This window comes from Tasmannia lanceolata, unplaced genomic scaffold (assembly GCF_043159265.1).
Source record: "Tasmannia lanceolata isolate RefF3 unplaced genomic scaffold, GAP_Taslan_0.1 ptg000008l, whole genome shotgun sequence".
NCBI classification, from domain to species: domain Eukaryota; kingdom Viridiplantae; phylum Streptophyta; class Magnoliopsida; order Canellales; family Winteraceae; genus Tasmannia; species Tasmannia lanceolata.
Window position 1 is genome coordinate 16,720,793 of NW_027518685.1, and position 22,462 is coordinate 16,743,254.

General features: G+C 38.1%; 1 protein-coding gene across 1 annotated transcript; it reads left to right on the forward strand.

Annotated features, from left to right (window-relative positions):
• The first annotated feature begins 5,014 nt into the window (after positions 1 to 5,014).
• Positions 5,015 to 21,036, forward strand: CEST (death domain associated protein). The gene is made up of 6 exons (XM_077386662.1): positions 5,015 to 5,406; positions 5,490 to 5,534; positions 5,801 to 5,914; positions 16,021 to 16,101; positions 20,368 to 20,532; positions 20,726 to 21,036. Exons 1-6 carry the CDS (start codon positions 5,152 to 5,154, stop codon positions 20,813 to 20,815), a joined length of 750 nt encoding a protein of 249 aa, XP_077242777.1. The 5' UTR covers positions 5,015 to 5,151; the 3' UTR covers positions 20,816 to 21,036.
• Positions 21,037 to 22,462: the final 1,426 nt, after the last annotated feature.

Consider the following 22,462-nt stretch of genomic DNA (forward strand, 5'->3'; position numbering starts at 1 on the left):
CCAAAATGATACAGCAATATTGAGGAAGAGAAAAAAAAAATCAAGATCAAGCATACAAATATATCGTAAGGGTGACACCCCCATTGACATGGAGTAGAGAAAGCACTGGGTAATTAGAACTGATTTCCTAAGTCCCGGATGGAAGTACCCTCTCACCCCCAATAAAATCCAAAAATCGGTCGTGAGGCAATAACTCTGATACCATGTGAAACAACCAATTACTCCATACGCTTAGAGTTGGTGATATTTAATCATATTTATACGTCACACACATGTATGCTCTCTCCTAGTAAAATCCTAAAATCTCTCTTTTTCTCTCAGTAAAATCCTAAATATTTCTCTATGGGCAAGCATCGTTACATGTCATTTGCAACATATACGAAGGCCCTGTTTGTTTTGGACTCAAAATTACATTTGGGCCCTATCTGTTTTGGACTTTTGAGAACAGAGTCCAAAACTGATTATGCACCCAATTTTTTTTAATGATTATTATTGGACTTAAAATTAAGGAAAAATTACATTTACACCCCCTCTAGTTTGACACATTCAACTCTAACTCTTACTTTCAAAACGTGACAAGTACACCCCTTGAGGTTTCAAAACGTGACAAGCACACACCCCCCTGTCAACTGTCCGTTAGTTTAACCTGACGGAAAGACTAAAACTAACCATGGTTAATATTTTGAGGACAAAAATACCCTCATTTGCAGAGAGATTAGGGTTACGCCATTTCCCACCGCCGCCGTCACACCTCCGGCCACCGCTGCCATCGCCATCTTTGGCCTCTGCCGTTACCTCCACCACAGACAATGAAACCCCACCCCATGGCTACTTCAAACCCACATTTCAAGAAAAAAAAAACATTGATAAAAACAAAAAAGGCCCTAAAGTATTAGGGTTTATGTGCAAATCATAATAATGGTGTAAATGAAGACAAATAAAACTCTTAAATCGAGGGTTTACATTGATAAATAAACAAGGGTTTGAATCAAACCCTAATTTTCATTTTTCAAGTCTGAAAACCCTAATTTTCAGTTGGGGAAGACGAGGGCATTTGGTCATTTCCGCCTCGCCGTCTACTCCGTCACATTAAAAAAACTCCAGGGGGTGTACTTCTCACGTTTTGATAGTCAGGGTTAGAGTTGAATGTGTCAGAAACTAGAGGGGGTGTATCTGTATTTTTCCCTGAAATTAAACATGAATTTGTGTACAACAACCAGTTTGTTACTCACAATCAGTTCTCAAGATCCAAAACAGGCAGGATATTAATTTTGAGTCCAATAATCGGTTTAGGATAGGGCTGGAAATTTCATCCGGAAAAGCGGGGATCCGCCCCGACCCGCCCCGCTTGGGGAGGGGATTCCCCGATTTGAGTGGGGAAGGGGATTTAAAAAATTCCCCGATGCGGGGAAGGGGAGGAGAAGGGGATGGAGTTGGCCCCGCCCCGCCCTGCATTAATGCCATTTTTTTCTTGTATTTTTTTAAGTTTTTTTTTTTTTTGGAAAACTACTAGAAACCCCTTGGATCAAAACATATCTACAAGATTCTCCCAAAATTTTCATAATTTCCATTAGTACAGTTTTGTCCCTGACATAGCTTTTTATGTTTTCTTTTACCTATAATCCATTGGGCATTGTCCCTCATTATATTAGTATATTACCCTTAGAAATCCCTAAAATCTCTCCCTCGAACCATCACTGTAAGGCAACATTAAATTCTTTGAAAATCTCCCTCCTCCAAATAAAGGCAACATCTCTCTGATGAGTGATGAGATTTTATATGGTGTGCGCTCGTATAGTCCATTATTTTTCAAAAAGTAATGTATGGGCTACGCCATAGGATGGTCCAAACCGTCCATTTGATAGGCTACAATTTAAAAGTACTTCACAGGCCACACCATAGATCATCCAAACCGTCCATTTGATGGGCCACAACGTAAATAGATTGCGGCCCAAAAAATCATTTCCATAGGATGATTGCAACCCTCCGATCTATAAAAAGTACCATAATATGCAATTCCTCTATAGATCAGAGGGTTGGGATTATCCTATGGAAATGATTTTTGGGCCACAACCTATTTACGTTGTGGCCCATCAAATGGACAGTTTGGATCATCCTACAATGTGCCCATCAAGTGGAAGGTTTGGATCATCCTATGCCTATGGTAGTATGGTGTGCCCATCAAATGGACGGTTTGGATCTTCCTATGGTGTGGCACGTACAATACTTTTTGGCAAGTGGGATTGGGAATTAGGGATCTGCCAGGGACTAGTGATCAATTAAATGAATCTGAGAGCAACCACCTTTGTCCCCAAGTTAATAAAATGAATAAGACAAAATCTTAGCCTATGTGGGTTGTGTGACTACTCTCACATGCAACAGCCAAGCCGCAACATATCTGAAGTGATTGTCCCTAGCAAATCTTTAGTTTTAAACCTAACATTTAACAAAGTAAAATGAGAAAGTAAAGTGATTGTTCCTGAAGGATGCGGGGGCGGGGAAGGGGAGGGGATGGGGATTAGATATTCCCCATGGGGAGGGGAGGGGAGGGGAATTCCTCACCATCCCCGCATTGGGGAGGGGAAGGGGAGGGGGAAAATTCCCGCAGAGGGTAAGGAGTAGGGGACCCCAACATCCGGCCCCGACCCGCCCCGTTGCCAGCCCTAGTTTAGGACTCATAATGGGATCTCAAAATCCAAAACACACAAGGCGTTGGAAAAAATATCTTACTACATCTATTCCTTTTGACCTGGCTCATATCGACGGAGATGCATGGTGATCAATTATGTTGATCTAGTGGACCACCACTAGTCCAACTCATTACTTTTGATTGATCAGGGTCCGATTATGCTGTTGTTTAAAACACATTGATAAAAGAACATCTTATCTTTTTAGAATAATGGGATTTGCTAGCCACTTTGCATAAGCTATTTGGTGCCCCGACTTTTGCATGTAATGCCAGCTCATATGTTGACTTTTGCTTTATTCATTTAATTCATCTGACATGGCTGCCATCACATGCAAAAGAATGGGCGCGAAGTAGCTTAGAATAATTAGGGTACGTGGATATTGCAAAAACTAGTAAAAATGCACATGCTATCCAATTAAATTATCCATTTAAAATTGTACATACCACATCATAGGTTGATCTGAACCGTCCATGTGATAGAACACAACATCCCTCCAATCTATAGAGGTTTCCATGATTGTTGTTCCTCTTAAGGTGTGGAGAATTTGTCAATATTTTTACAGGTGTCCTGCATTCATAATATCAAAATTTCTATAATTTGACCCACACATAGTGAATAAGGAAAAGTAATTTTTTTGTCGTCGTTAGAGGTGCAACACCCGACCCAATTCGGGTTGGGTTGGGTCGGGCTGACCCGATTTGATATGGTACCAACTGTTGACCACCTCAACTCAAGCCGGGTTATTTTAAATTTTGAGAACCAATAGTGAGTCACCAATAATTAGTTTTTAACTCACAATCCCGGTTCGCAAAATCCAAACCAAATAGGGACTAACAATTAACAAAGGGAAATATTATTCGCACTACTATATTTTGATGATCACACTCCTCACTTTATTCAAGTACGGTATGGCCTCGCACTATAGGATTATCCAAACCGTCAATTGTGGATTGTGGAGACTATTTCAATGTTGAAAAAGAAAAACACAAATATACAGAACTTCTTCAGATGGAATCCAAATTCGGGTTTCGGGTCTGGTCGGGTTGCTCGACAGCCCAACACGATTTCCAATTAGGGTTGATTTTTCCCAACCCAACCCAACCCGATTTGCAAAAAAGTTCAACCCGACCCAACCCAAATTTCAGTTGAACCCGTCGTTCGATAGATTTCGTATGTAGATTACGATTTTACCCTGAAATAATTTCTCATAGAGATAGATGTTAGATATTAGCAAAGGGGTTAATGGTAAAAAAGTAATGTTGACGTGTAAATCCCAGATAAAAAGAAAAGAAATTTCTTTTGGATGGGCCACTTCCTACATAGGTTGTGCCCCAAAAATAATTTTCATAGGTTGATCCGAACCCTCCGATCTATAGAGGGTTATAGGCATGGTTTTAAATTTCGAACCGAAATTTCGATGGGGACCGAAACCGAAATTTTATTTTTCGCCGTTTACCAAATTTCAGACCGAAATTTCGATTAAATGCCATTATTTATTTAAAAAAAAAGAGTGTTACAAAATTTCGGTCGAAAATTCGGTCCGGAATTTCGAACCAAATTACCAAATTTCAGACCGAAATTTCGGATTCGCCGAAATATTGGTTTTCGGTGGGGTCCGAAATGGTTACCGAAACTGAAATTTTAAACCTTGGCTATTGGTTGATCTAAACCGTCCATGTGATGGAACACAAAATTAATCGGTTGTGCCCGTAAAACCAATTCCATAGGTTGATCCTAGCCCTCCAATCGATATAGGCTTATCCTAGCCCTCCAATCTATAGGGGTTTCCATTATTGTTGTTCCTCTTCAGGTGCCCAGAATCCATTAATATTTTGCAAGTGTCATGCATGCGCAATATAAAGTAGTTCTTTCGTCATTGTCATATGTCTTTACCTCTTCTTGATAGTTTTTTGCGGTAATTGTCATAGACAAGTACCTGTGTTAGTACTTTTTGTCTGTAAATTACGATTTTACCCTCAAATAATTTATCATAAAGACAAATGTTAGATATCAGCAAAGGGGTTAATGATAAAAGAGTAATGCTGACGTGTGGATCAGAAAGGTGGGGCACAAGCGGAAATAACGGCAAATGACACAAATGACGTTACATGTGGGATACAATTGGAATTATGGTAGTGGAACACAAGCGGAAATAACGGCAAAGGGTGGAAGAACTTAACCCACGATTCCACCTTTATATACAGTAAGTTAGATAGATTAGATTTATAATGGAAAATAATATTCTACAGAAAAAAAATCCAGGCTATAAGATTCGCTATTTTCCTTGGAAATAAAATAGAGTGTTTTGTTGGGAAAAAAATTCCATAGAAAATGAGTTTACACAAAAAGAGGGAACGGTGATGGTCAGTTGCTCTTCCCAAAACCAGTGAGATTTTGGTAGTATAATCCCCATACACACACACTCTCTCTCTCTCTCTCTCTCTGAAGTTTTTCTTCTTCAATGGCTCTGCAAATACAGCTACACTTGCCCGTGCCTTCACTGGAAACCCAAACCCTAATACGCTACTCCTTCCCTCTTTTGAAACCCTATCCTTATCCATCTCAGCCCACATGGTACTACCCTTCCATCTCCCTCCTTCGTCACCGCCGGAGGAGGATTGCCGTCGGCAAGGAAGAGACCCAATTGCGCGTCTCATCCGAAGAACAGGATGACCCTAATCCCGATGACCTCGAACTCGTTGCCCAGATCCAAAGAGTCTCTCTCTCTCTCTCTCTTATCCATTTCTTGTTGAGATTTTTCTTTTTTTGGGTTCTAATTTTGTGTATGTGATTGTGTAGGTATTGGAGCTTCTCAGGAAAAACAGAGACATGATCTTCAGCGAGGTTAAAAAACATATCTCATTTAAAAGCTGCTTTGTTTCTATGTCGTTTGAATTTCTTTGTCTGTTTTAGGGTTTGTGATTTGCTGTTAATATTACTTCATTTTGTTCCTACTGTTCCTATGAATTGGACTCCGTTTTGTTTTTTTTTATGCTGCCTTGCTGTTGAAATTAGAATGTTTTTTTTCTTCTGCTGTTTTGGATTTTGCTCTACTATTGTGGCTCATAACGAATATACTCTCTGTTTTTATAATTCTTCTCTAATTTCAGGTTAAGTTAACTATCGAGATAGAGGACCCAAGGGATGCAGAGCGCAAGAGATTGCTTGGCATTGACGATTCCAATGATGTGACGAGGGAGGATCTGGGTGCTGCTTTGGAAGATGTACGTTCTTCGTTTTTGTAAGATGCATTACTTTGGATCCTATGGTTATTAATTGGGTTTATGTCTTCATGTTGATTCCATAATGTTGCTACAAATTTCAGTCTCATGTTTGGTATATATATCACTATTTGTTTGGAAGTCATTCATTGTTTGGATGAACTGCTCTGATATATTTGTTATACAGAAGCATTTTTCTTTCACTCAGATTAAGTCATTAAGTTGAGTAGTGCGCGCGCGCACACACACACACACACACACACTCAATGTTAGTATGCGATGAATTTCCCAATGAATCATCCCTAGCGTGACGAGATCAATTTTGTTAATCATAATAATTCATTCTTATAGTTGTGGCCATTGAGAATTAAATCTAGAAGATGGACTGATTATTTCATGTTTCCTTTCGTGGAAACTCAAGGTTTGTATGTGCCTAGTGCATTTACAAAGAGCATAAGACATTTGGACATGTTATCAACATCCAAAGTTGAAGCTGATATACAATTGGAAAGGTTGCAACCCTTGATTTCATTGAAAACTAAGAAATTATGAATGTGGTTTTTCAAAGGTTTCTCTTCCCTTTCCAACCCGTGGTTTGATTTTTCTTCTTCTGCAGTAAACATCCCAGCATCAAAATACCTAATGTAAAGCATTTCTCGAATACATTCAAAGAAATTTTCAAATTGGAATAGCATATTGGGTTGATGCAAGACGCAGAATTGATGAAGCCCACAAATGAGATCTATGAAATTGAGATGAATTGAGAGCAAAAACTAACTGGAGTTGGTTTTTCTCGATTTCAGAAAACCGATGAAGCAAATCAGCCATAGCTCCAAAAGTAATTGTTAAAGAAGATGTGCCATGTCTAGAGGAAAGTGAGGGCCAAAGAGACCTTTTTTGATGATTTCATTAACATTATCTGGTATTAAAAAAGGGGCAAATATATCTTTTTTTAGATTGGGTCATTTTAATATTTTAAAATTATGGTTAAATTAGTTTAACTTTAGGAGGTGATCTTGGTTGGGTATGGCACCTGTGGAGAAGAACTCCTATAGCATAATTGCGATCTCTTTTTGATGGGTGACATTCAAAATAGAAACCTATCGCTAGGTTTCTACAGTTGGCTTGCTTTTTTAGATCTGATCTGGATAAGAAAATGAAGAAAGAAGACAAGGAGAGAAAGCGAATAGTGCTGCGAAATGTTTCGTCCATTTTGGATGGCATGGAATGAAACGATATCAATAATTATAAGGTTAAGAGATATTAAGGTCACAATTACATTCCGTTTTAAAAAAAGGATCATAATTACAGTATAGTCGATCTTACTATATGAAGTTAAGAGAAACCTCAGCGTGAAAGATCAAATTTTCATTGGAACTATTTATGCAGTACAATAGTTGAATAAAATTTCATAGTCATATGCGATACGATGTTTTACATTTCATGTCAACACAAATTTTATTTATAAAAGGAAATCTCAATTGAAGAACAAAGATTACCACTAGTACTGAGCATCATCTCTAAACATATGAGTTCATACACAGAGCTTTTGAAGAAAAGATTAGATCTCTTCCTTGAATACTCACGGAAAATTCTACCAAATTCAATTTCAATGAATGAAAAAACAAAATCACAAACTACTACAACGGTCGCATCATCTTGTCAAAAATCAGCATAAACTATCTGCAATATTCACATCAGTATTTCACTATGAAGTAAAGCAAAATTCAGCAATTTTTCAAATCACATAAAGAAAAGAGTAGTGTAAATCAAAAGGTGAAAGTTTCAAAGTTGAGGTAAAACACCAATAAAACGCCTACAAAAATTCATCATAAACTTTTCAATAAAAGTAACATCATTCATATAAAATGAGGGCTCAACCGCGAAATTTTTTCCACCCACATAAAACCCACATAAAAAATAACCAATTAAGTCTATGGACTTACCTTTCTCTCTCTTCATCATTAAGCAACAAGATGTAATATAAAATACTACACCAAAAAACCCGACATCTACAATAACCAAATCAGCAATTCTCCGAACCATTACCTCATAGAAACTTACAAATGCGACGAACTAAGCGCATTGAAGATTAAATTCATTTGCTTTTTAATTAAAATGGAATGTTACCTACTTAAAAATGGAACGCTTAGTGTAAATGTCCATCTCGATCCATTAAAGTTTCTTCCACCGCTCCTCTAACCCTTTTGCGTTTTCACTCTCAATCAAATTCAAACTCTTATTAGAATACTCTCTTCATAATATGACATATTCAAATTCTTAATGACATTGGAGTAAAGAAACTCATTATCTAGTGTTTTATTCTTAGACTTGGGGTTTCTACTTCTCGAACCAGCCTTCATATCTACACGTGCGGAATTACCTCATTTATCTTCTACCCCAGCAACCGTATTACTGCCCCATATCCTCTTAAAGAGATTATAGGAAGCTCTCTGATGGGTATTAATGAAATTCAGTTCTTTCCCCTTGGCCGCTCTCTTCAAATTTCTCTCATTATTCTTCTTCATCCAAAAAATCTTTTCGGTCATTTGGGCTTTGCTGAATTCAAAATGCAGTGATTCCTTAATGAAGTTATGGAAACCATCATTGTCGGCGGTTAGGTTGGAGCCTTTCTTGATGTAGTCAACCATGCACTTTAAAATTGCAATCTCGTCCTTGCTCCACAACCTCAGGAGGAGTTGTTTCTTCGCGGGCTTGTCATCCTTGTCGACTCTGTCTTTTGAAGCCATCTGCCTTCTCTTCGAATCATTCTCGTTCTTGCTAGGCTCGATCGGACGCTTCTTGGAATCAGGAAAGGCTAATCGGTGGAATCAAATCAATCGCGTTCTGTATCGATCAATCGCTTTGGTGAATGAATCTGTCACTGATGCCATTACATTAGCTTAGTTCCTTGTTCGCGGCATTGCTACATTCTTTGATTGAGTGGGCTTCCTTGGAATTGGGGGGCTTGGAGTTGATTGGCTTTTGTGGATAAGAGTTATACTCGGACTTGCCGGAATGGGATTTGGATTGTCCATTGAGTTGGAAAGGTTTAATTTTCAAATGGTGGGTTACATCAGAGGGTTCTCGGGGGGATTTCCGAGCTGCTTCTTGGTGGGGGATGGGATTGGGCTTTTTGAGGGAGGGTTTTTCTTGGGGTTGAGGAGGGGGAAGAGGAGAAGAGATGGTTTCCTCTTCTTCTTCGAAACTAGATGTTTATGAAGGGGGGTTTTGGCACTGTGGCGGAGCATGTTGTGGGCATTTTCTTGTCGAGGACGAGAAGAAACAGGTGATGAATGCCGGCTTTACACTGGTGATGAAGGAATTTAAAAGTCAGCATTTTCACTACACATTTTGAGGAAAAATTCGGCTCCAACCTTAGAACCGACAAGGATAGTTTCCATAGCTTTATTAAGGAATCATTGCATATCGAATTTAGCAAAGCCCAAATAACCGATAAGATATTTCGGTTGAAGAAGAATTATATGATAAATTTGAAGAGAGTGGCCAAGGAAAAAGAATTGAATTTCACTAATCTCCACCAGAGAATTTTCTACAATTTCTCTAAAAGGATATGTGACACTAGTATGGTTGGTGGGACAGAAGCTAGAGGGAGTGATTCTGCACGTGTAGATATAAAAGTTGGTTTGAGAAGTAGAAACTCTAACGTTGGGAATGAAACAATAGATAATAAGTTTCTTTACTCCAATCTCATTAAGAATTTAAATATGTCATATTATGAAGAGAGTATTTTGAAAAAAAGGTTTGATATTGGTTGAGAGTGAAAAGGAAAGAGGGTTAGAGGAGTGGTGGAAGATAGTTCAATGGATTTAGGCGGACATTTATAGGCAACGTTTCATTTTAAGTAGGCAGTGTACCATTTTAGTTAAAGAACAGATGAATTTAATCTTTGATGCGCTTAGTTCATCGCATTTGTAAGTTTCTACGAGGCAATGGTTCGGAGAATGGGATGATTGGTTACTGTAGATGTTGATTTTTTTGGGTTGAGCATTTCAGATTACATTTTCTTGCTTAATGATGGAGAGAGAAATGCAAGTTTGTGGACTTACTTGGTTATTGTAGATGTGGGTTTTGTGGGTTTTATGTGATGGAAAATGTTTTGCGGTTGAGCCCTCATTTTATATTAATGTTGTTGCTTTTATTGAAACTTTTACGATGAATTTTTTGTAAGTATCTTATTGTTGTATTTCCTCAACTCTGAATCTTTCACTTTTTTGTTTACACTGTTCTTTTCTTTATGTGTGATTTTGGTAAATTGCCGAATTTTTCTTTACTTCTTAGTGAATTAATGATCTGAATATTGTAGATAGTTTATGCTAGTTTTTTTAGAGATGATGCGGCCGTTGTTGTAGTTTGTGATTTTGTTTTTTCATTCATTGAGATTAAATTGGGTGGACTTTTTCATGAGTGTCAAGGTAGAGTTCCAATCTTTTCTTCAAAAGCTCTAGGTGTATGAATTCATATGTTTAAAGATGATTCTCAGTATTTATGGTATTCTTTGTTCTTCAATTGAGATTTCTTTTTTTATTAAAAAAAGTTTGTGTTGACATAAAATGTAAAACCTTGCATCGCATTTGACTATAAATTTTACTCAACTATTATATTGCATAGATGGTTCCTATGAAAATTAGATATTTCACGCTGAGTTTTCTCTTAAATTCATTGTGGAAGATCGACTACGACTGTAATTGTGACCCTTTCTTTGAAACAGACTATAATTGTGACCTTAACATCTCTTAACCTCATATTTATTAATATCGTTTTATTCCGTCCCATCCACTATAATTGTGTGGATATTCACTCAAACATGATAATTGTGACCCTCTCTTTAATAATGGCAAATAAATTGGAAAAAGAATTTCAGGATATTCACTCAAACATGATGATATAAACCGATATCTGTTCCATATCATTCTCATCAGCCTCTTATCAGTCATATCCACCAATACTCCTTGCGTATCAGACATATCAACTGATATACTTATGATTTTTTGAGCACCAATACCCATATCGTATTGAGACACGCTAATATAGATATGTATTTTTTCCGATATGTATCGGCCAATATTTCGAACCATGGTCCCAACCAATGTCAAATGCAATACATGAATTGACTATGCAAAGAGTCATGCAATAATTTTGTCTCTTGTGCTAAAGAAAAGCTTGGAATGTTTTGATAAAGGTCGAATACCTACAGGAACAGGACACAAACCGAGATGGTGGTGGACATGTCACATACCAATTAGAAGGTGGTCATGGGGATCAGCTAGGGTTGGTTTGGGGAACCAATCTCACCAAATTGGAGGAGTTCTAGAAGAAAGTTTCTACATAAAGAAGTAAATCCTCTTTAACAATCATACACGGGATGATGGTGTTCTAGACCATGGTGGGTTGGTAGAATGATTTGATAATATTATAGAGAGTATCGATCGGATAAGTTTTGAAAAAATGCTGAAAGGCATTGATGATCTAGATTATTGATTTCTAATGTTATTTACATCTCATCTTCAATTAATATTAAATAGGGGTATCTATAACGAAGATTTCATTGAGCCAATTTACGGTGATGATGTTGAAGAATCTATGGAGGAGCCAAGATGTGGCTGATGGAGAATATTACTACAAGTTTTATTCACACTACAATCCACATGGCAATATCCAAATTTTGGTGATATTGGAGGTGAAGTCTACAAGCGGAGTTATTGAAGAGACTGGCGCTTTAGGAAGCGTGATTTTTAGAGATTTTATCACAAAAAGATGCCTTGTTTTGGAGATTTTATAACTGAATTCTAAGTTGATGAATGAGAAACACGTGAAAGTTTAAGAAAGTCTCCAGTCTCTACTCCAAATACCTAATGGAAAGGATTTCTCCAATACCTTCCAAGAAATTTTCAAATTGGAATAGTGTGTTGGGTTGATACAAGATGCACAATTGATGAAGCCCACAAAGGAGATCTATGGAATTGAGATGAAAACTAAATGGTGTTGGGTTTTCTCAATTTTAGAAAACTGATGAAGCAAATCAGCTATAGCTCCAAAGGCAATTAAGTCTCAAGTCTACTCTAAATACCTAATGGAAAGGATTTCTCCAATCCAATACCTTCCAAAGAAATATTCAAATTGGAACAGCGTATTAGGTTGATGCAAGACACACAATTTAATTAAGCCCACAAAGGAGATCTATGGAATTGGGATGAAAACTAAATGGAGTTGGGTTTTCTCAATTTTATAAAATTGATGAAGCAAATCAGCCATAGCTCCAAAGGCAATTGTTAAAGAAGATGTGCCATGTCAAGAGGAAAGTGAGGGCCTAAGTGACCATTTTTTATGCTTTCATTAACATTATCCAGTATTAATAAAGGGGCACATAGATCTTCTTTAGATTGGGTCATTTTAATATTTTAAAATTATGGTGAAATTAGTTTAACTTTAGAAGGTGATCTTGGTTGGGTATGACACCTGTGGAGAAAAACTCCTAGAGTACAACTGCGATCTCCTTTTAATGGGTGACATTCAAAATAGAAACCTATCACTAAGTTTATACAGTTGACTTGATTTTTAGATCTGATCTGGATTAGAATATGAAGAAAGAAGACAAGGAGAGAGAGATTAGTGACTTTAGGGCCTCTCTCTCTGTATTGTATTATATCCACATTAAAAGAATTATAAAAATACTCGTACCCACAATATAGACTGGAGTTAACATAATCAGCACTCAATCCGGTGTATAAATATCACACATGCCCAATTAAAATTATATGAAATTCGTTACAATTGATTCCTGTGGTCAAGAGAGCTAGTTGATCTTTTGTCCTCACAAATATGGTGCAAATAAGACCATCACTCACAGACCACAGGTGCCATAGCTCGGAACTCGGCCTCTGCACTCGCTTGGGGAACAGCATGTTTCTTATTCGCCATGTCACTGAATTGTCACCATCAAATGTACAGCATCCTAAGGTAGATCCCCTATTATCAATTGAGCTGATTTAATTTGCTCTGTGTATGATTCTATCATTAGCTGATTGTGCTTGGCAATTAATTATTTCTTTTCCGCAGCAGATTTCAAGTATTGCAGAATCCTAAAGACAACTTCCAAGTGAGAGGATCGAGGTGCATGCATAAACTGAATCTCTATGCTAATATAGGCAATGTCTCGACAAGTATGTGACAGATAAATAAGCCTCACTATCTTTCCCTAGCTTGTGATTAGGATCTATAGGCCTGTTGGCTGATCTGTCTCCTTAAGATCGAGAACATATTTCTTTGGTGACACAAAAATGTCTATTTCTAACCTTACTAGTTCAATTTCGAGGAAGTACTTACGGTTTTCCCAAATCCTTAATCTCAAACTCCTTGGCGTAATGAACTTTTAAATTCTGCATCTCTTTAGGGCAGTTCCAATCATCACAATATCCTCTACATAAACAGCAAGAGCAGTTGCCTCACCCTAGAAGTTCCTTGTGGTGAGTTTGGTCAGCTTGACTCTATTTATATCCGAACTGCCACATGACCATGTGACATCTCTTAACCATGCCCTTGGTGACTGCTTTAGACTGTATAAGGACTTCTTCAACCTGCACACCTTGCCTTCTGTAGATATAAACAAAAATCCTGGAGGGACATCCATATAAACTTCCTCTTCAAGTCCCCATGAAGAAGAGCATTTGTTACGTCGAATTATTGAAGTGGTCATTCCATATTTGCTGCTAAGGTAAGAAACACTCGAACGTAATTCATCTTTCTACTGGGGCAAAAGATTCATGATAATCAATGCCTCAAGTCTGAGTAAAGCCTTTTGCTACTAGCCTCGCCTTATACCTTTCCGGTGAGCCATCAGCAATTTGTTTCACAATGAATACACATTTGCATCCAACAATCTTCTTTCTCTTTTGGAAGAGTCACCAACTCCCAAGTGTTGCTTCTCCCAAGATCTCTCACCTCCTCTATCATGGCCGTTTCTACTCAGCTTCCTCTTGTGCATCCTTTCAACCCTGAGGAATAGTCATAGAAGACAAAGGGGATGCAAAAGTACGATATGGAGGTGAGGGGGAATGATAAGACACAAAGTTAGATACATGATGTTGAGTGTAGGAGCAAACTCCCTTACAGACAACAATAGGGTAATCATAATCATCACTATTACGAGTGGCAGAAATTGATCTAGGGATTAACTTATTACCTGGACTTGAGGAGTCCACCGACAGGGATTTTGAGAAGAGGTAGTGGTCTTGTCCTATCATTCTAAAGAAAAAAAAGGGTAGTGGTCTTGTCCTTTTGCCTTATGGAGTAGACATGTAATTCTGGTTGACTTTCTCTTTTTTTTTCCTTGATTCCTTATGTCACAACTCACAACACATATAATCAAACTGAGGTATTGGTTAAGGTCCGAGGTAGAGGAGACAACTCTTCTCCTTCACTTCCACTCTCCCCCCTAGAGAGGTGTCTTCTGGTTAGTAAAATATGCTAGGAATTAAAAAAAAAGTCAGATCCATGCTCAAAAACTTCTTAGTTGGAGGATGATACATTTGTATCTCTTCTATGTCGCTGAGCATCCCATGAACACGCAGTTCAAGGCCTTAGAATCAAGTTTTCCTCTAGGTCTACCCTGAATATGAACAGAACAGAGGCAACCAAACATTCGAGGTGACGGGAAAAGCTTGGAAGCAACTGATAAAACTTCCTAAGGAGCTTTTAATCCCAGCACCCGAGATGACATCCGATTGATTAGGCAGGTTGCAATAAGAACTGCATCTCCCCAATAAGGTTATGGTACTTGCATGGTAAACATCAAGGACCTTGCTACTTCCTTTACGTGCTGATTCTTCCTTTCTCCAACTCCATTTTGCCGAGTATCTACAGAGGTCGTCTAGCGAATAATAACATGACCCCTAAAATAAGGAAGGAAGACACTATCTATGTACTCACCATCATTATCCGACTTGAATACTTTGATTCGAGTCTCGAATTGCGTATAGATCATATTATTAAAAATCTTAAAACAGGAGAAAACTTCCCTCTTTGCATGCATCAGATTATGTCATGTCTCACTAGAGAAATCATTAATATGTGTAACAAACCATCGTTACCCAAACAAAGATGTAGAAGAAACGAATCCCACTCTTTTTTTTTCAAACTTGGTAAATAGATGGCTCGGCAAGGTTTAGCCATTTCACAAACTTCACAATTGAACTCAAAAGTACTACAATTATCTATTAAAGAGGGAAACATCTTTTATAGTAAAAGAAAAGGAGGATGTCCTAATCTCTGATGTCATCTTATTAGATGATCTACTGGGGGCAAATTTTCACATTTTTTGATTTTTTAGCTTGCTTAACTACCACAGAGCCGGTAACTGATCGTCGAAGAAGTAAAGACTACTGCTCTCACTACCACTGCCAATCGTTGTCTTCAAGTCTAGGTCCAAAAAAACAAAAATGAGAAGGATAAAACATAACGCAACAATTCAAAGGCTTGGTGATGCTAGTAATGGACAATAGATTGGTTGAGAAATCAGAAACATGTAACACAGAATTAAGGGACATGGAGGAAGGAATAGAGATTGAACCTACTTTCTCCCTATATGAGCAAGTCTTATATGAAGAATACTAGTTAGAAATACCCGTCTTGCGATCACTTGTTCACACATCTTACAATGCCCAATCGTATCCTCACAATCAGGTAAGAAGCTCAGAACATGAGCTTTATTTGAAACTCCGTTGATAATACAGTTAGTTATTTCGCTGAAATTATTAGATACATTCAGAAAACACGCATGCACGCACACGCACGCGCGCGCGCACACACACACATAAATATCATGATTTTTGTTGTTAATTTACCCAGGTTTCAAAATGATCTGTTGGATTGTATTTTGAGCAATTGTTGTTTGTATATAGTAGAAAGTGAACTTGAGAATCAAAGAAAAATGTGGCATATCTTTATATCTTACAGCTATAACTTTAAGCATGTATCTAAAGCAAAAACTTCTTTACAAATTTTCATCTTCTTGTAGAATCTGGTTTAACAGCAGATGCATTTGGTACCATTTATCAGCAATACTTATCATCTGGTGCCATATTTCGTAGGTAAACGAGGGACGAATCCCTAAAAACCGTGTTGCTCTACGGATGCTTGCTGAGGAAATGATTAACTGGCCCAATCTTGAGGTATTAATTTAATCTATCTGAATCCTTGATATAAAGGATGACCAAGTGTTTCAAAGATATAGCTGCAGCAATTAAGATTAAGTCTTGTATGTGAAGTTTATTGAAGGTTGTACATATCCTCATGTTGCCTCAAATGATTGTAAAAGGTTCTACCATCCCAGCCCTTAAAGTTGTCATTTACGGTGTGTCACTTTCCTAAGACGTGATCTTATTATGAAATTAATTCGATACGAGCTGATAACCATGTTCAAAGTTTAAATATCTCATTTAGAATGAAGGATATACTTATCTTAGTGCTTTGATCCTGTAAGTTTATAGTAAGAATTCCAATAAAGCCTAATGATTGCTCATGCATAAATGATTGACTGAATTAGTTGTTCATTCTTGAACTTTGTTGGACTATCACATGAAAGATAAATAGGAGATTAATATAAATTCTATTTTGATAGGGATCGACAATTCAACTCTCCAAAGTATAAAGGAGCATAAAAGGACAAAGTAGTGAGGCCTTGGCCTGGTACTACGATTATGGAGCGTGGCCCACATGGGACCTCAGATTGAAAGGCATGAAAATATAGATAGAGCGGCCGGTCTAGTGGGCGATTCAGCTTACCAATTTGCTTATATTAAATTTCTTCATGTTAGAGCAAATATATATATATATTATTTTTTTTTTTTGGTATTTTGGGAATTACTTCTTTTATTTGGTAAAGGAAATGTAATCAGTTATTTTTTAATGTTTTTTTGGTCAATCTTACCTTTTCAATTTGTGTCCAAGCATATCGTAGGGTTTTCCAAGGGTTATTTTAGATATTTGGGTGCTATCTTGAGAGTTTAAGTTGTTTTATGGGTACGTTTAAGAATAAAAGAAAAACGTGAGATAGACTACATAAGTCACTGGAAGGCATCTTTCCAACAATAATGAATAATTTTACAGCTATTCTCGAGATCTTTCTCTAACCAATCGAATGTGTGAAGCTTAGAACCCTAGCATGAAGCTAGTATTTTCTCTCAATGTATTCTTCTTCTTTTCTACTCTTTAGTGTTGCTTGCTATCTTTTTTGATTAAATTATACCATTTGATCATAAAATACCTAGAACTGATTTCTTAAACACTGAACCACTTTTTCCCATCAAACCCTACTTATTTCCTATAATTGAACCCTCTTTTCTTCATCGTTCCACTCGACCATATTAGTTTAGCAAAAAAATTCTGCTTTAAAAAACAGCAACCTGACCTACCCCCTCACTCAATCGTTTTACCTTTGTTATATTACTTAAACCCTAACATCCCATCCTCTAGTCCATAGTAACCCTAATGACATTTTGCCTATTTCTTCAACACCCTAACCCCAATTCCTTTTTTCTTATCTTTCCCTTATGGCCCTACATCAGATTGGCATCAGAGCTTAGGTTTGTCACAATCTCTACTCTTCGCAGGCAAGCCAATTGGGGAAGATGACTCATAGATGAACTCCTTACGAAGATTATGGAGAGGTTGGGCAGCTTGGAGACATATGTGGGTTCAATGGAGGCTTGTCTTCCTCCACCTACAAAAAATCCTGCTGAAACTCAAGGAGAAGCCGTCAGAAATGCCACTAATGCAGAGGAAGAAGTGTCTCGTAATGATCATCCTTTGGCGCGGCAACCTCCTCCATGTCCTAGAGTTAATCCGAGGGGCTAGGGTTGCACGTCATGTGTCCACAAGCTTCATTTATATATGTGGCCAGTGACGTGATGGAAGAAGAAGAGATGATACATGTGTTTTGGTGGAGACATCACTAAGAAGGTACGAGTTGAAGTCTCTGATTTTGATGGGAAGATAGACCATCAAGTGTTTTCCGATTGGTTTGCTTTCATAAAGCACTACTTTAAGTTTTATGGTGTGTTAGATGACTTTAGAATTAGGTTTGCTGAGATGAAGCTTATAGGGACACAGAAAGATTTGGTGGATCGGTGCTGAGGGCTAAATCTGAAGGTTGGGGCGGCCTCCTATAGTTAACTTGGAGGAGATGAAGATTCAACTTTCAGTTGAAGGAGAAGTATTACCTTCTTAACTATCATGAACGCTTGTATGATCAGTTGGTGACTCTTACACAAGGAACTATGACGGTGGTGGAGTACATGAACAAGTTTGAAGAGCTTAATGTTCGTTGTGAGGCGATGGAAGATCCATGCCAAAAACTTTCTATAAAGCATTCATTGGATGCAATTTAATATTCCCAATCTGATTTAGTGCTCCAGAAGTCTAGATAACCTTAAAACTTCTCTGTTTTGACAACTATGCACAGTACCTGACTACAAATATGATTTTTTATGTGGGCGATTCAGTCTAATTGTTTTAGTGAGGCTTGATGAAGATGCCCATAAGAAGGCTTGGTGAGATTCAAAAACTTTGCTAGAAATTTTATAGAAAAAGTAACTTTCCTAGTTGAGAATGCGTCTTGGTCACTTCTTCCTTGCAAACAGTACAATGTGCAAAGTGAGGAACAGATAAGATGGTAATAGAAGAATTTAATTTAAAAGTATAAATCACATTGGTTTTCTTGGTGGTTTCTGTAGAAGGATGGTTTTGATATGATTGGACATTCTTTCGTTCTTTTTTTTTTTTTTTTTGGAATGGTAGCAGATTTCATTAAAGAGCAAAGGGAAGGCCGAGATAGTCAACCCAATACAAAGAAAAGGAACAAAGAGAAAACAAGAAAAATATACTAGAATAAATACAACTAAGGGAGGGAGGAAGTCTAACATCTCTAGACCCAATCTCCCAACCCCATCCCTAGCTAATCTATCCCCCACCCTGTTGGCGGATCTTCTAATGTGATTGAAAATGATTGATGATCCTTCCACTTTGTCTTGGATTTCATAAAAAAAAGTGGGCAAATCTCTATGCGGGGACGATATAGCCTCTAAGCCATCGAATAACATTAAGAGAGTCTCCCTCCACCAACACCATGTTCAATAGATCCGAGTGCAAACGTTTTACTACTTGATAACGGCCCTGACCTCCGGCTCACTGGCATGTGCAAACCCAACAGGCCTAGAAAAGGCAAAAATGACACCTCCCATAGAATCTCTAAGGACCCCCCACACACCCACGCACCCACCCCACACCCAGCACCATCCGGGCTAGGGTTGCCCAAGCTGGACCATCAAAGTTTAGCTTTAGCATCCCAATAGGAGGGGGCACCCAATCCCGAACAATTGGGGAGCGGCGCTCACAACTATGGCAGACCTTCTTCCAACCCTCCCATAGGTCGAAAGCCGAAACAAACTGAAAGGAAGGAATGGACTTCACCCAAGCAATAGTTAGAACAATAACTTTGATGTAAAGAAAGTGAGAACACTTGGAAACACCATAAAGAACTCTAGATTTTTTCTCCTTCCAAAGGACTCATAGGGTTGCAAGGAGGGAGACATTCCAGAGAATTTTACCATTTTTCTTCCATTGCACCAACCCCCAACCATCCACCATCTCCGAGAGCTTCGTGGGAATAACCCACACCACACCAAACCTAGAGCGGATGCTGCTCCATAGCTCCCTAGTAACTTTGCAATGAATGACTGCTATGATTGGACATTCTTCTACCAAACAATCTGCTGTTATGTTTCCCATATTCTCGATGGTATATATTGGATGACCAAACAATCTGAGGTTGTAGATGCTCATAACTCTTTGGAGCAACTGTTTCCATATTTTGGAAGATTAAAAGGTCTATTGATTTATTTATTAATTAAGTTATTTAATCCAGGAATAAAAAGAATAATGTTGGATACGCATTCCACTTGTCAGTGAGTTAGAGGAGTCACTTGGATGAGGAGGAAACCATGTTGAGCTTATTTGGATTTTCTTGGAGTAGCCTGTGCTGAACCGCAAAATCTTTTCAGGGGGCCTGTAAATTATCAGGAAGAACTTTAATGGTCCTCTTACGGTTAAGGGTGATCCCTCAAATGCTATAGCATGGGGTACGGGAAGAAGTATTGAGCCGTGGAGGCTTTTCTAATTGAAATTTGCTTAATCATAATGCAATAATATGTTCTAGGGCTTTTCTTGAGTCAAATGTCTCCTGCAAGGAGTTTTCTTCTCATGTATCTGGGCAATTGAGGGAGAAAGAATAACAATGAAAAATTGATTAATCTCCTTTTTTTATTTAACTACCGGTACACATATATGTAAATGCCAATCAAGTCTGAGTAGGGAGCCTGGATTAGAAAACCGTGTAAGTTGTACAGAATGTAATCCATTGATGCTTTATTTGTAAACAGGTTGAAGCACCAAAGAGTAAGCCTAGCAAGTCTCTATATGCAAAAGCTACGGACACTGGCATTGATCCTTCAGTGGCTGCAAAGAGACTCAACATTGACTGGGATTCAGCTGCCGAGATCGAGGGGAGTGATGAGACCGACGAGGTAGAAGTGCCTTCAATTGTGGTATGTTTTCTTAGCTCTCATAATTCTCTGCCATTGCTTAAATATCTTTACCTTGAACTGTAATTCCAGGGACCCAATATTGTTAGGATTGCAAAGTCATTAATGGCTATTAATCTTATCTTTTAAAATTCACTTCTGCTTTGTCTGGAAATTCATGCTTTTGGATATAATTAGGAGAGCTAATTGCATGCAGGGATACGGGGCGCTGTACTTGGTCACCGCTTTGCCAGTCCTAATTGGAATATCTGTTGTATTAATTTTGTTCTATAATTCTCTTCAGTAGAGTTTTTCTTTTGTTTTAACTGATTGCATCTTCATTCATTGGCCAATCTGTATCTTGTGTATAATCAAGTCCCTTTAATGTAAGGAATTGAGCAGATCCTTTGCCTGCCTTGCTAATGAGTCTCTAATTGTATATAGGAGATTTACCCTCACCAATTGTGAGAATGTGAATGATACCCACTCTCCTATATTTGATAATGACACTCCTGTTAGCAATTTACACATCTATAATTAGCGGGTAAAAGATGTTACAGATCCTCAAAAGTTGTCAACATCCAATCATAAGATGGAGTGTGGAAATCATTTCCCTATTGAAGCATAATGAATCATGCTGTTGTTTTCTGCTGTTTGTGTGAGATAGAATGATGGGTTCAATGCCATTCCAAAAAAGAAAAGAAAAAAGAATGATGCGTTCAAAGACGACCTATTAAATCTCATTGTTCTGTAAGAGTTTTTAGATCTCCAGCTTGATCGATTTTTTTCATGGTGGCATGTTGTTTGTACAATGTAACGTGGGGATACCATTCCTCAAATTCTCTCAATAACCTATCTTTTAGGTCATGTAGTTTATGATCAATAATGTATTAATAGTTATAAAAGCATTCAATCGTATAAAGCCTCCTAGGTTGATTAGACTCTTAAAATCCAGGCCTCCTAGGTTTGACCCCATCTATAACTAGACTTATAGCTGGGGTTCCCGGGGATGTAAAAGACAGTGACAATTAAAAACAGCTGGGTGGCTTGTTTTTTGTGTTTTCATAGAGAGCTAGGGAGGCGTATTGTCAGAATTATAGCACTCCCTCCTAGGAATGGAAGGCCCATGGCTCTACAACCCTTGGTTTTGCTATTAAAAGGCTCCCATCTAAGTTTGAAAGCAGGATCCTTAACAAAGTAAGATGGCCTCCCTTGAGGATCCGGGAAGACCAGCTTACCCAAGTTGTCAGTTCTCCCTTTCTACTTCATTCTGTGACTTCACCAGGAATTCGAGGACTGGACCTTGTTCTCTACGGAGACAAAAGCTATTCCGCTTTAAGATGGTGGGCTGTCGAATAGTGGAGGAAGTTTTGACGATCAGCGATCCTCAGAAAGTCCTGATCCCGTTCTTTGGGGTTGTATATCTGCTAGAGTTCCTGACTCAGCATGGCATGTTCAAGTCTCCTCCGGTTTGGTTGGGTTACCTAGATCACCACACTAAATGACTATCTAGATGGTGATGACAAATCTGTCTTAAGGAAAGCCTTGCATGAGAGGCCCCAAATATGGCATTTTTTGCTGGATTCGACCTGTTGGGGGCCTGTGATAGTGCTTTGGAGTTTGGAGGAGTGGTGAAATCTATGATTCTAGATAGTAGGGAGGTAAAATAGTTATCCGGTGCCTAGACGGGGGCGAGTCAATGTAGTGGATGAATTAGTAGATTTTTTTCGTTGCTTTTATCTGGTCTAGGAGTATGCTCCTGGCCATCCTTAATTGATTCTATGTATTGCAAGTTCCATAGTTTCAATAAAATTGTCATCTTTCAAAAAAAAAATTCAATCGTTGCCATGTTTGTCAACCCACCTGATCTTTATCAACTAATATATCTTGACTCATCATCCAAAGTCTCTAATGCAGATGCCATGCTTTTGTTAAAAACACTTATTAAAATAAT

Coding starts and splice junctions, on each gene's coding strand:
- CEST (XM_077386662.1), top strand. CDS start 5,152: ATGGCTCTGCAAATACAGCTACACTTGCCCGTGCCTTCACTGGAAACC. Junction 5,535..5,800: donor GAGACATGATCTTCAGCGAG/GTTAAAAAACAT, acceptor CTCTAATTTCAG/GTTAAGTTAACTATCGAGAT. Junction 16,102..20,367: donor TTAACTGGCCCAATCTTGAG/GTATTAATTTAA, acceptor ATTTGTAAACAG/GTTGAAGCACCAAAGAGTAA.